The following is a 12,184-nucleotide window of genomic DNA, read 5'->3' on the forward strand; positions in this document are numbered from 1 at the left end:
TGCTAAATCTTAATGATGCACTGAAATTAGATTGCGTTCCCAGGCATGTGACTGGATGTTTTGCATAGCAGATAAAGCGATGGCTTGGGTAACCAGAGTTTGTGGAATAAGCCACATGTGGCTGATTTTCACCCTGCATGAAGATAGAAACCGCTGTTTGCAAACCAGATGGGCCCCACGTGAGAAGCCAATAAAATGTTCTGTTTTGTTTTGGCTTCACCGGTTGTGCAAACCAGCTCCGGTGGGGACAAGCTCTAATACAGAGGTCTTCAAACTTGGCAACTTTAAGACTTGTGGACTTCAACCCAGTGGTGATATTCAATTTTTTTTTACTACCGGATCTGTGGGCGTGGCAGGGGAAGGAAACTGCAAAATCTCCATTCTCTCCCCACGCTGGGGCCAGCCAGAGGTGGCATTTGACGGTTCTCTGAACTACTCAAAATTACTGCTACCGGTTCTCCAGAACCTGTCAGAACCTGCTGGATTTCACCCCTGCTTCAACCCCCCCAGAATTGAAGTTGGGAGTTGAAGTCCACAAGTCTTAAAGTTGCCAAGCTTGGGGACCCCTGCTGTAACATAACAGGCCCCTAGTCTGCGCACCACAATTAAAACAAACCTACCAATTCACCTACAGAGGAGAATCAATTTTCTCTGCCAAGCAAGTGCCTTTTCCCCAGCCTACCTTACAAGATGGGTGTTGGGGGGGGGGAAATAGGAGGCAGGAGGGCTCCCTGGGGCGGTCTTGTCCTCCTGCAGGCTCCAAATCGAAGGCAGGAGAATAAAATACATTTCTTTTATATTGTTTTCTTTGGGAACAGACTTGTCACAGCCCCAACTGTCCCGTCTACTCCCAGTCTACGTCCGGCTTCTACTCCAGGCGCGGAGCCTGGGGACCGGGCTGGGGCTGGGGCTGGGGCGGGCGAGGGGGAGGCGCTGGGAGGCGGGGCGGGGAGTCTCTCCCGCAAAGGGACAGAGAGAGCGAGGGTTGCCACAGACTGTTGGGGGCGAAGTGGTTCGCGTGGCCTGCGAGGAGCCGAGATCCTTGGCCAGGCGCACCGGGGTTTGCGTCCGAGGCGAGGCGAGTGGATTAACTGCGGGGAGAGATTCGCCCAAAGCTCCGGATCGCCTGGGCGAGGAAGTAAGTGGGAGGACGGGACGGGACGGAGGGGGATCAACGGCCAGAGGACTTGGGGTCCTCCCAGCACAAATGCCAGAGTCGGGGAGAGGGGCAGCAGTAACAACACCCTCGCCCCCCCTCTTTCCAAGCGGATAGAGCGCCTGCATGGGAAGGAAAAAGGAAGGAAAGCAATTTGGTGAAAGTTGGGAAGCCCCCCCCCAAAGGAGAGCAAGTGGAGCGTGGACCCCTAAGTTGTGAAATGCAAGGTGGAGTTGGGGAAGTGGGGGAGTTTTTCCCGGCCCTGGGGGCCCCGCCGCTGCCAGTATCCTTGGGGAAGGGGTAGCTTGGGGGGTAAGTCCCAGGGAGTTGTCGGTGCCCTCTTAAGGAGGGAAGAAAGGAAGAGAGGAGTAGGGGAGAGGCAAGGGAAGAAGGAAAGGGAAAGGAGGAAGGGAGGAAGTAGAGAAGGGAGGGAGGGCGAAAAGAAAGGGAAATCAGGATAGTGATAACATAAAGTAGGTGTATGGCAGGGGTGTCCAAACTTGGGAACTTTAAGACTTGTGGACTTCAACTCCCAGAATTCCCCAGCCAGCTGGGAGTTGAAGTCCACAAGTCTTAATGTTCCCAAGTTTGGACACCCCTGGTGTATGGGATGGTAAGCAAAGCAACTTATACTTTAACCTTTATATGGAAAAAACAACAACTATGTAAAAGTGATAAAGATAAATAAGAATAACTATGGGAATGTATGTCTGTAACTGTATGTAAGAGAATACAAATAAAAAATTTTCTAAAAATAAAAAAGAAGGGAAGGAAGGGGAGCGCCCTGGGAGCCCCTAGGGGAGACTTTTGGGGCGGAGGGTTTTGGAAATTCAATCGGGTAAAGGAGGAGGCGTGGAGCCTTTCCTCCCAGCCTGCGTCCGGACGGCAACTTCACCGCTTTGGAGGAGCCCCAGCTCCAAACTTTGCTCGACAAAGCGGCTGCCTCTTTAACGAGCGTGGGCCGGGTACGAACCGCGCGAGAGAGAGAGAGGCCCCTTGCTAGGAAAGGCTCGCCCGGTCGAGCTCCTGCCTTGCCTTGAATCACGCGGCCAGGGGAAGGTGGACAAGTTTTGGGAGCCGCGTGGAGGAAGGTGGCGGGACGGGGAGGGAGTGGGGAGGTGGGTGGAAAGCGCCGGCCGCGCAAACGTCCCGTTGGACTTCCAAAACAACAAGGGAAGCTTCTTCTGGCGGCGGAGTTGGTAGCATCATTCCCCCGGCGATGCATTCCGTGCTTGGCTAGGGGTCATCCGAGGCGAGGCTGGGCTGGGACTTCTCCTATGATGTGGCATTAACAACAACAACAACAAAAAAAGGCAATAGAGCAACTTTATGGAAGTTTGTCTTTCCGATCCGAGGGTGCAGATATTACATAGCTTGGCCAGGTTTTCAGGGGAGTTTGAGGGGTGGGGATTTCCTCTTTGAGGCTATAAAATGCCTCCCCTCCCCCCTGCCTCTCCAGGTACAACCCTATCCTATTTGCTTTGGAGAGGGGCCATAGGTACAGGTAGTCCTCAACTTACAACAGTTCATTTAGTGACTGTCCAACATTACAACAGCACTATCCTATCCTATCCTATCCTATCCTAAAAAAGTGACTTGGGACTGTTTTTCACAGTTATTTCACACTTCTCACTGTTCCTATCACCCACCTCCTCCCACTTATGACTGTATAACTCTAACTTTGTTGCTTGTATCCTTATGATTGATATGGATTGCTCCCTAGTATGATTTGATTGCTTATTTGTATCCTGTGACTATCATTAAGTGTTGTGCCTTATGATTTGTGACGAATGTATCTTTTCTTTTATGTACACTGAGAGCATCTGCACCAAAGACAAATTCCTTGTCTGTCCAATCACACTTGGCCAATAAAGAATTCTATCCTATCCTATCCTATCCTATCCTATCCTATCCTATCCTATCCTATCCTATCCTTGCTATTTCCTATTCTATTCTATTCTACTCTATCCTATCCTATCCTATCCTATCCTATCCTATCCTATCCTATCCTATCCTATCCTATCCTATCCTATTCTGACCTTGCTATTTCCTATTCTATTCAGATGCCAACATTTTAGCTTGCATTTAGATGGGAATAGCAGGGATATATATGTGTGTGTATGTGTATGTAAAGTAAAGATTCCCCTCGCACATATGTGCTAGTCATTCCTGACTCTAGGGGGCGGTGCTCATCTCCATTTCAAAGCCGAAGAGCCAGCGCTGTCCAAAGATGTCTCTATGGTCAAAGTGGCCGGCATGACTAAATGCCAATGGCACACAGAACACTGTTACCTTCCCACCAAAGGTGGTCCCTATTTTTCTACCTGCATTTTTTACATGCTTTCAAACTGCTAGGTTGGCAGAAGCTGGGACAAGTAACGGGACCTCACTCCGTTAAGCGGTGCTAGGGATTCGAACCGCCGAACTGCCAACCATTTTGATCGACTAAGTCTTAGCCCCTGAGCCACCACCTCCATATATTTACAGAAGAATATATTTATTTATTCTTCTGTAAATAGGCCTTTGGCAAACCACTTCTGTCAATCTACCAAGGAAGCCACCGTGCCCATGCCTGGCATTAAGGTATTTCAACGAAAAATAAATAAATAAATCCCGCAAATGTGGATTTGAAACGGCGTGAGCTTCTGCAGTGCTGTTGACACTCTGGATTCTGAATGTGGCTGTTTGTCCTAAACTTTCTACATGCCTGGATTGGCCCCAGCTACTATTTCTCTCCTTGCCAAAAAGGTTTTTTCCCCTGTCAAGGACCTCTGGTGAAAGTGTGGATAAGAAAAAGGTTAAAGTGCCGTCCTCTAGCTGGCTGTGTATAGCCTCTTTTGCTATGCGCCTCCTCTAGGAGGGATTGTCCTGAACCCCAGCGTCGCTTGGGGGCTGTGTGTCACAGGGGCTGAGAAGGGGGAATATTTATAACTCCCAATATCTTGCCAGGTTTGATATATTTAGACCAGCATGCTGGCCAGTAACAGATCAGATGCAGAGGGGCTCTAGCTATCAGAGCAGGGTTCCTGGCTACTGTTTGCTTCCTTTCAAGGTTTCCTTTCCACGTCTTTCCGTTGCAATAACCCATGAAGAAATAAAGTAAGGACCAAAAAAGAGAGAAAATCCATGCCTTGCCCTCCAAGTTGTTTGACTCTTTAAGCCTTTAAGAAAATGCTTAGCTTGGAAGCTAAGCAGGGTCGAGCTTAGCTAGGGTTGGAATGAGAGGCTGCCAAGCAATTAAAAGAGTGGTTGGCTAGACTGGGAAATTCAAAGGAGTCCTGAAAGAAGGCAACGCTTTTTTCAACTCACTGCCAAGGAAACTGCATGGATGCCTCTGTGAAATCGCCCAGAGACAAGCTTGATTTGAAGGAGACTCTAACTAGCATTAAAAGCAATAAGTTAGCAGAGTTTTGGCTTTCGGGGAAGATCTTTGGGGCCCTGAACTGTTCTTGGAATTTGTTCTGATCGAGGCTTCCCGAGAGCGTGAAGCTAACTCCTTGTCCCGACAAAACCCCCTTTTATTAATTGACTGTGAATTCTGCTCATTCACATCCAGCAAAATCTTTCAAGGGAGGATTTACAGTCACAGACCTTATCTGCCTTGGAGAGCTGCCAGGCTGATCTCTGCAAAACTTGACAAGGAGCCTTGGAGTGTCACGAACCAATTAAGCGAACTAATTATCTCCTGCAAACTCCACTCCCCTTTCGTTCTTCTTTTATTTCCTCTGGGAGGAGCCATTCATCGTCCACCTGTAGCCTTACTCCCAAGTTGACCCCTGTTCTTTAGCTGTTCCCTTCGCCTGGCAACTCTGCACATGCACACATTGGGAACAGGCTCCAGCTGTTCATCTGACTCACTGATGTCTGATTCTGAAGGCAGCTGATAACTGGCATACGGCTCTGGCCTCCTCTCTGCTTCCAACACAGAGCCCTCATCAGAGCCTTCCCCAGACTCCAGGACTGGCCCATGTTCCCCCACCCCCAAACTCCTCCCTGTCTGAATCTGCTGCCAGCTCTGCTGGCCGCTGGTGGGCCACAACAGAAATTTAGTGATAGAAGTTGGCTTTCCATTTTTTTCAATAGGTCAGGGAAGTCAAGGAAGCCGGGCACCAGCCTTGTGATCTCAGTCCTTCCATCTTGGCCATCTTCATTGTGCCCAAAGATCTGCATCCCTCAGCTTTTCTGCACCGTTTTCTATTTTGCACTCGGTTTTTCACAAAATGCCCCGTATGATGCTCACGTTTCTGGTAGAATTACCTTCCTGGAAATTCCTTCTTAACATAGTAGAACAACAGGATAACAATAGAATTGGGAGGGACCTTGGAGGTCTTCTAGTCCAACCCCTTGCTTAGGCAGGAAACCCTATACCACTTCAGACAAAGGGTTGTCTAATCTCTTCTTTAAAACTCCAGTGGTGGAGCCCCCCACAACTCCTAGAGACAAGTCATTCCATAGATTAATTGTTCTGTCAAGAAATTTCTTCTCGGTCTCTTTTTCTTCTTCAACCAACATCTTGAAGCATGCGATCGCCTTTTCCCCCAGGACCTCAAACCATGTGGTCCTGTCCACCATTCAAAACCATCTTTCCAAACAGCCTCCATGAATCCAGTGTCTTTTCCCCCACTTGGAACTGAACCCAGAAGGACATTTCTTCCAACACTAGCCTGATGCCTTAACCACTAGGTCCCACTGATAGCCCACCATAATTTGTTCTTCTTATAGCCAGTCTCAGTTTGGCCCAGCAGAATTTTATAGTACAGATTATTAATGGCCCATTGACAAAGGTGGTGGTGGGGGGCTATTAAGAGTGAGTCTGTTTCCTGCATAAAAGCATGTCTCTCCATTTCTGGTCCAGGGAAATATAATATTCTGCCTTTTTGATATTTCCCAGGATATTTCATTTTTTTTTCTAGCAGAGGGTTGGGTGCTAACGGCCTACGCTCCCAAGTTGCTGCCTTCCAGATGTGCTGGATTTCAGCTCCTGCAATCCCAATTCAAGGGCTTGGGGGAAGGCGTTGTATTATATCAGAATAATAAGGCTGGTGACTCACGGTTAATAATGGCTAAATTTAACACCTTGGCTCTGTTCTCCCAGGATATGTAACCAGGTCATTTACAAACCTAGCAACTTGCGTCTGCATGGCGTCATAAACCTGGTTAGGGGATTTTCTTTTGTGGCTTAATGTGTGGGGCAGATTCAAGCTGGTGGAAACCTGGGAAACGTGTAACTTAATCAACGGGCCAAGCATGCTGTGTGTGTGTGTGTTTATAATCCTTGTGTTCCATTTCCTCAGCCTTTTGTGCCATTCTAAGCGGTCAAATTTCTCAGCCGCAAAACGTTGGTTTGTTGCTGCAAATATGTGGTTATTTTAAAAAAAAAGGAGCCTTGGCCGAGCACTGGGAGGAGGGTGGGTTATTTCCCTTCCCTTGGCTTGGATCATGGCTTGGTCACAACTTCCTCTCCTGCCTTTATGACAACCGTAGGTAATCTTTGGCCCCTGTGGATGTTACGTAAATGCAAAATGTGCACAAGAGGAATGGTGAATTGCCATTCGGTCCTTAGATCTTTTTGCAGCAAAAGAGAAAGATGGAAAATCCTTCCTTCCTTCCTTCTTTCCTTCCTTCCTTCCTTCCTTCCTTCCTTCCTTCCTTCCTTCCTTCCTTCCTTCCTTCCTTCCTTCCTTCTCCTTCCTTCCTTTCATTCTCTTTCTCTCCTTCCTTCCTTCTCCTCTCTTTCTCTAATTCATTCCTTCCTTCCCACTCTCCTTCCTTCCTTCTCCTCTCTTTCTCTCCTTCCTTCCTTCCCACTCTCCTTCCTTCCTTCCCACTCTCTTTCTCTCCTCCCTCCCTCCTTCCTTCCCACTCTCCTTCCTTCCTTCCTTCCTTCCTTCCTTCCTTCCATTCTCTTTCTCTCCTTCCTTCCTTCTCCTCTCTTTCTCTACTTCATTCCTTGCTTCCCACTCTCCTTCCTTCCTACTCTTTCTCTCCTTCCTTCTCCTCTCTTTCTCTCCTTCCTTCTTCCCTTCTTCCCTTCCTTTCCACTCTCCTTCCTCCCTCCCTCCCTCCTTCCCACTCTCCTTCCTTCCTTCCTTCCTTCCTTCCTTCCTTCCTTCCCACTCTCCTTCCTTCCTTCCTTCCTTCCTTCCTTCCTTCCTTCCTTCCTTCCTTCCTTCCTTCCTTCCCCAATGCTCCCTTTCCTTTCCTTTTCACTCTTATCAAGAGTGACCCCTCTAGATATGACCTCCAGCTAGTTACAAACATGCCCTATCTCGCAGGGGGTAATTTCCAAGGCTGCATTATTGAGGTGGGTGGTGGTTGCATACATCAGCCCATCCCAATTCCTTCCCCCCCATTGCTTTCTTCCCCTTATTGCCTGTGTGTGTTTTGTTTGTTTTGTCCTTCACATGTTCTGTTAGCAGGCCTTGCTCTGTCCCCCTCCCACATCTGTCCCAAAGCCAAGGCAGACAAATTTAGCTCTTCTGATCTCTCTCTGTCTCTCTCTCTCTGCGTATGTGCCACAAGCTAGTGCCCTTCCTTTCCCCGGAGTTCCTCCAAGCTGTTGATTCCTTTCCTCCAAAATATCCAAGAGAATCCTGGTGTGAGGAAGGCATCGAAGGGTAGGTATATAGGGCCCTGCCGGGTGGGGAGACAAATATTTTGGGGGGCTGAATTTGGGGGGAAATGATACAGTAACACCTCTGGCATCCCTGTGCCTAGGAAGGTGAGTCAAGGCACGTGTGTCAAAAAAAATAGCCCGATTACACAGCTGTTGTAGCCGAGTTGGCAGCCTGGGAAAGGAACAAGAAAGACAGAAATGGATTACTTGCTCATATTGTAGATCTCCTAGACATTATAAGAGAACCGAATTAATCTACAGCAGCCAAAAATCAGGAGGAGTCTGGTAGCAACTTTTCAGACGAACCAATTTTATTCACCAGTATAGGCTTTGGTGAATCACAGCTGACTTGATACTGATTTCATGAATAACTTTATGTACAGTAGATCCTGAAGTGCCAGTCGTTCTAACCCAAGGGTGTCCAAACTTGGGAACTTTAAGACTTGTGGACTTCAACACCCTGGCTGGGGAATTCTGGATGTTGAAGTCCACAAGTCTTAAAGTTCCCAAGTTTGGAAACCTCTGTTCTAACCTATTTAGGGTAGAGAGACAAATAGGTTTGATTCACATCTTGTGCCAAGTTCCCTTGGGTGCAGATCCCTTGGCTTGGGTTTAGCTACTGGCCCACCCAGCCAATAGTGATTTAATTAAGAAGCTACGATAAAGTACAGGGAGAGAATGTAATCATCATCCAGGCTGAAATAATGTAGCTTTCACCATTTCTGTAGACCTTGAGGCTGGTAGAACTTCTGTAGAACATGATGCTTGAATCCAAGTGATGGATAGATGGAGAAGAGGCTGGTTTAAGTCCCAATTTGGCCGAGAATTCATTGTCTTCTTGATCTGAGCCAAGAGTATCAAGTCCAGATACCCGTGAGATGTAAATGCTGAGACCTTGAAACTGATTGTGACTATACATTTTGTTGCTTTCCATGGGTTTTAGTTTAGAATTTGAGGTTCATTGCCTTGGCCCTACCTCCTTTGTGGTACACCAAAGATTATTTTAATCAATGATGTCCAATGGGTTGAGTACAGACCACTGTTCACCACCCACTGCGACGTTTTGCAACCTCTCCAACAACAAGGAGAAGGAAAATGATCTCAAGTGGGGAGGAACCTGAAGACCTGATCAATATTGTCCTATGGTGGACCTCCATGACAAGATAGAGAAGGTTTTGGTCTGGCTAATGGGAGAAGTTACCTGGCTGGACAGGATCTCTCTTTCTTCTGCAGCCAAGCCACCCAGGAAATGGGCTTCCTGTAGGGATTGAGGCGGAGGTGGTATTCAGCAGGTTCTGACCAGTTCTGGAGAAACAGTAGCGGAAATTTTGAGTAGTTCGAAGAACCGAGTCCCAGCTGATAGGGAGGGAATTGGGATTTTGCAGTAACCTTCCCCTGGAGCAGTGGTTCTCAACCTGCGGGTCGGGACCCCTTTGGGGGTCAAACGACCCTTTCAGAGGGGTCGCCTAAGACCGTTGGAAAAGACATTTTTTTAAAAAAAAAATATGGAAAACATAAAATAATTTTATGGTCGGGGGGTCACCACAATATGAGGAACTGTATTAAAGGGTCCCGGCATTAGGAAGGTTGAGACCCACTGACCTGGAGTGTGGAGGGAATGGAGATTTTACAGTACCCTTCCCCTGCAATCCATGCCACGCCCACCAAGCCACGCCCATTGAACCGGTAGTAAAAAAAAATCGAATCCCACCACTGGTGTTATCCTAAAAGAGGACCTGATCTATATTGCAGCACTCATATTGCAGCACTGGTCAAAAGGGCCCAGCAGAGATTATACTACCTGAGACTTCTCAGGAAACAACAACTGAGTGAAAAACTGCATGTGACCTTCTACCTCTGTACCATAGAGAGTATTTTAACTTACTGCATCTGTTTATGTTTGGCCAATTGCAGAGTGGCAGATTGGACAGCCCTCCAGGGGGGGGTCAACGTCATTGCCCAGAGGATCATTGGTTGCCCTCTCCCCTCTTTGGAAGAGCTTTATAGCTTCCGCTGCCTTAAGAAAGTTCAAAACATTCTTAAAGATCCATCTCATCCTGAGCACCCTTTTTTTGAACTATTACCATGTGGCAGACGGTACAGGGCAATAAAAACAAGGACAAATAGTCTGAAAAACAGCTTCTATCCCAAAGCAGAAACTATACTGAATTCGACTGTATAATGCAATATTAATGCAATATCAGGGGGTTTCAATTCAATTGTATAGAATATGAATGATTTTTGTTTTATTGTTTTATGTATAGCGTACACTGAAAATGGCATTTCATTTCCTTGTACGAGGTGCATTGACAATAAAGTAAACTAACTAACGGGAATTACATTTAAAAGGATTCTTTAACTCTTCGGGCATGTTTTTTGGTCCAGCTGGAACTTAGCAACTCTTACTGGGTTTGTGTCCTGGTAAAACCTTCCCATTTCTCCCCATTTCACAATGGGAGAAGAGAAGCGAACTGAATTCCAAGGAAAAGCAGAACGTTGCATTTCTTTTTCCATCCAGTTATGGAAGGAAAATATTATCTAACTCGGAGCAGGAGGCCCAAAGCTCCAAAGACATAAAACGCCTGATTTTTTTTTTTTCCTGCAGAGAGAAATATTAAGCCTGTTTTCTATTTGTGGTGAAAAACCTTTCAGGCTACAAGTGAGCCAAAGGACGGGAGTGTTTCCTTTCCTTTCCTTTCCTTTCCTTTCCTGTTGATTAGCAATAGAAGCCAAGCCTGTTAGCCAAAAGGATGTTTACTGGGGGGAAAAATTGGCTTGAAGAGTGATACGGACTTGCGATAGGAAAAAAAGCGAAGGGAAGCTTTGCGTACCTGAACCCATCCACCCTCATTGTTTTCCTCTGAAGTAGATACGTACACGGGGTCCTCGATGTACAATGGTTCATTTAGTGACCGTTAAAGTTACAATGGCACAGAAAAAAAGCGATGTGTGGCTATTTTTTTTACACTTATGATCCTTGCGGCATCCTCTGGGCCAAAGATGCCAGATCCACTTAACAACTGTGGCAAGAGAGGTCATAAAACGGGACAAATTCCCATGCAAAATGTTTCGCTTAGCAACGGAAACGTGGGGCTCATTTATGGTCATAGGTCAAGGACTACGTGTATATCTTCCAGTAAAATAGATTTACCATTGCATTTTTAATAATAATTATGTTTTTATCCTATGCCTTTTGATTGGGAATCTGCAGGCTTTGGAGGGACAGTTAATGCTTTATTTTTCTGGTGCTTTTGAACATTGTTCAACAGAGGCATAGAATCAAGATCATGTGAAGTGTTAATACCACCTTATAATGCCTTGGTAAGGCCACACTTGGAATACTGCATTCAGTTCTGGTCGCCACAATGTAAAAAAGATGTGGAGACCCTAGAAAGAGTGCAGAGAAGAGCAACAAAGATGATTAGGGGACTGGAGACTAAAACATATGAAGAACGGTTGCAGGAACTGGGTATGTTTAGCTTAAGAGAAAGAAGGACTAGGGGAAACATGATAGCATTGTTCCAATATCTCAGGGGTTGCCACAAAGAAGAGGGAGTCAAGCTATTCTCCAAGGCAACTGAGGGTAGAACAAGAAGCAATGGGTGGAAACTAATCAAGGAGAGAAGCAACTTAGAACTGAGGATAAATGTTCTGACAGTGAGAACAATTAATCAGTGGAACAGAGTTGCCTCCAGAAGTTGTGAATGCCCCAACACTGGAAGTCTTTAAGAAGATGTTGGATAGCCATCTGTCTGAAATGGTGTAGGGTTTCCTGCCTAGGCAGGGGGTTGGACTAGAAGACCTCCAAGGTCCCTTCCAACTCTACTATTGTATTGTATTGCAATGAAGCCACCTGAACAATTAAAGTAATGGATTTTTATGTGGTACAGATATTTATTTTTTATTTATTTTATTTAGTTTGTCAAACATGCACAAGATAGCAGAGATAAATATAAACATGGAGATGAATGAAAGAAATAAATACAAATAAAGGGGGACAGTAGGGCAGGGACGGTAGGCATGCTGGTGCACTTATGGACGCCCCCTTTACGAACCTCTTAGGAATGGGGTGAGGTCCACGGTAGACGGTTGAAGGTTGAAGCTGTGAGGGTTTGAGGATGTAACCACAGAATCAGGTAGAGCATTCCAGGCATTGACCACTCTGTTGCTGAAGTTGTATTTTCTGCAATCGACTTTAAAGCGGTTTTCCTTGAGTTTGTATCGATTGTTTGCCCAAGTATTATTGAGGTTGAAGCTGAAGTAGTCATTGACAGATAGGACGCAGTAGCAGACAATTTTGTGTACTATGCTTAGGTGTGATCGCAGGCGGCGCAGTTCCAGGTTGCCCAAGCCCAAAATTTCGAGCCTGGTGTCAAAAGGGATTCTATTGTGAGCAGACGAGTGGCGAACTC

The 12,184-nt window shown here is 46.5% G+C and overlaps 1 protein-coding gene across 1 annotated transcript in view; it reads left to right on the forward strand.

Moving 5' to 3' along the window:
• The first annotated feature begins 1,764 nt into the window (after positions 1 to 1,764).
• FXYD1 (FXYD domain containing ion transport regulator 1) overlaps positions 1,765 to 12,184 on the forward strand; it is a 28,767-nt gene continuing 18,347 nt past the window's right edge. Inside the window, exons 1-2 of the mRNA XM_081962103.1 lie at positions 1,765 to 1,769; positions 7,683 to 7,773. Coding sequence (XP_081818229.1) covers positions 1,767 to 1,769; positions 7,683 to 7,773 — 94 coding nt within the window. The 5' untranslated portion in view covers positions 1,765 to 1,766. The remainder of the gene's footprint in view (positions 1,770 to 7,682; positions 7,774 to 12,184) is intronic.

Source organism: Natrix helvetica (genome assembly GCF_964273705.1).
Source record: "Natrix helvetica genome assembly, chromosome: 9".
In the NCBI taxonomy this organism is placed as follows: domain Eukaryota; kingdom Metazoa; phylum Chordata; class Lepidosauria; order Squamata; family Natricidae; genus Natrix; species Natrix helvetica.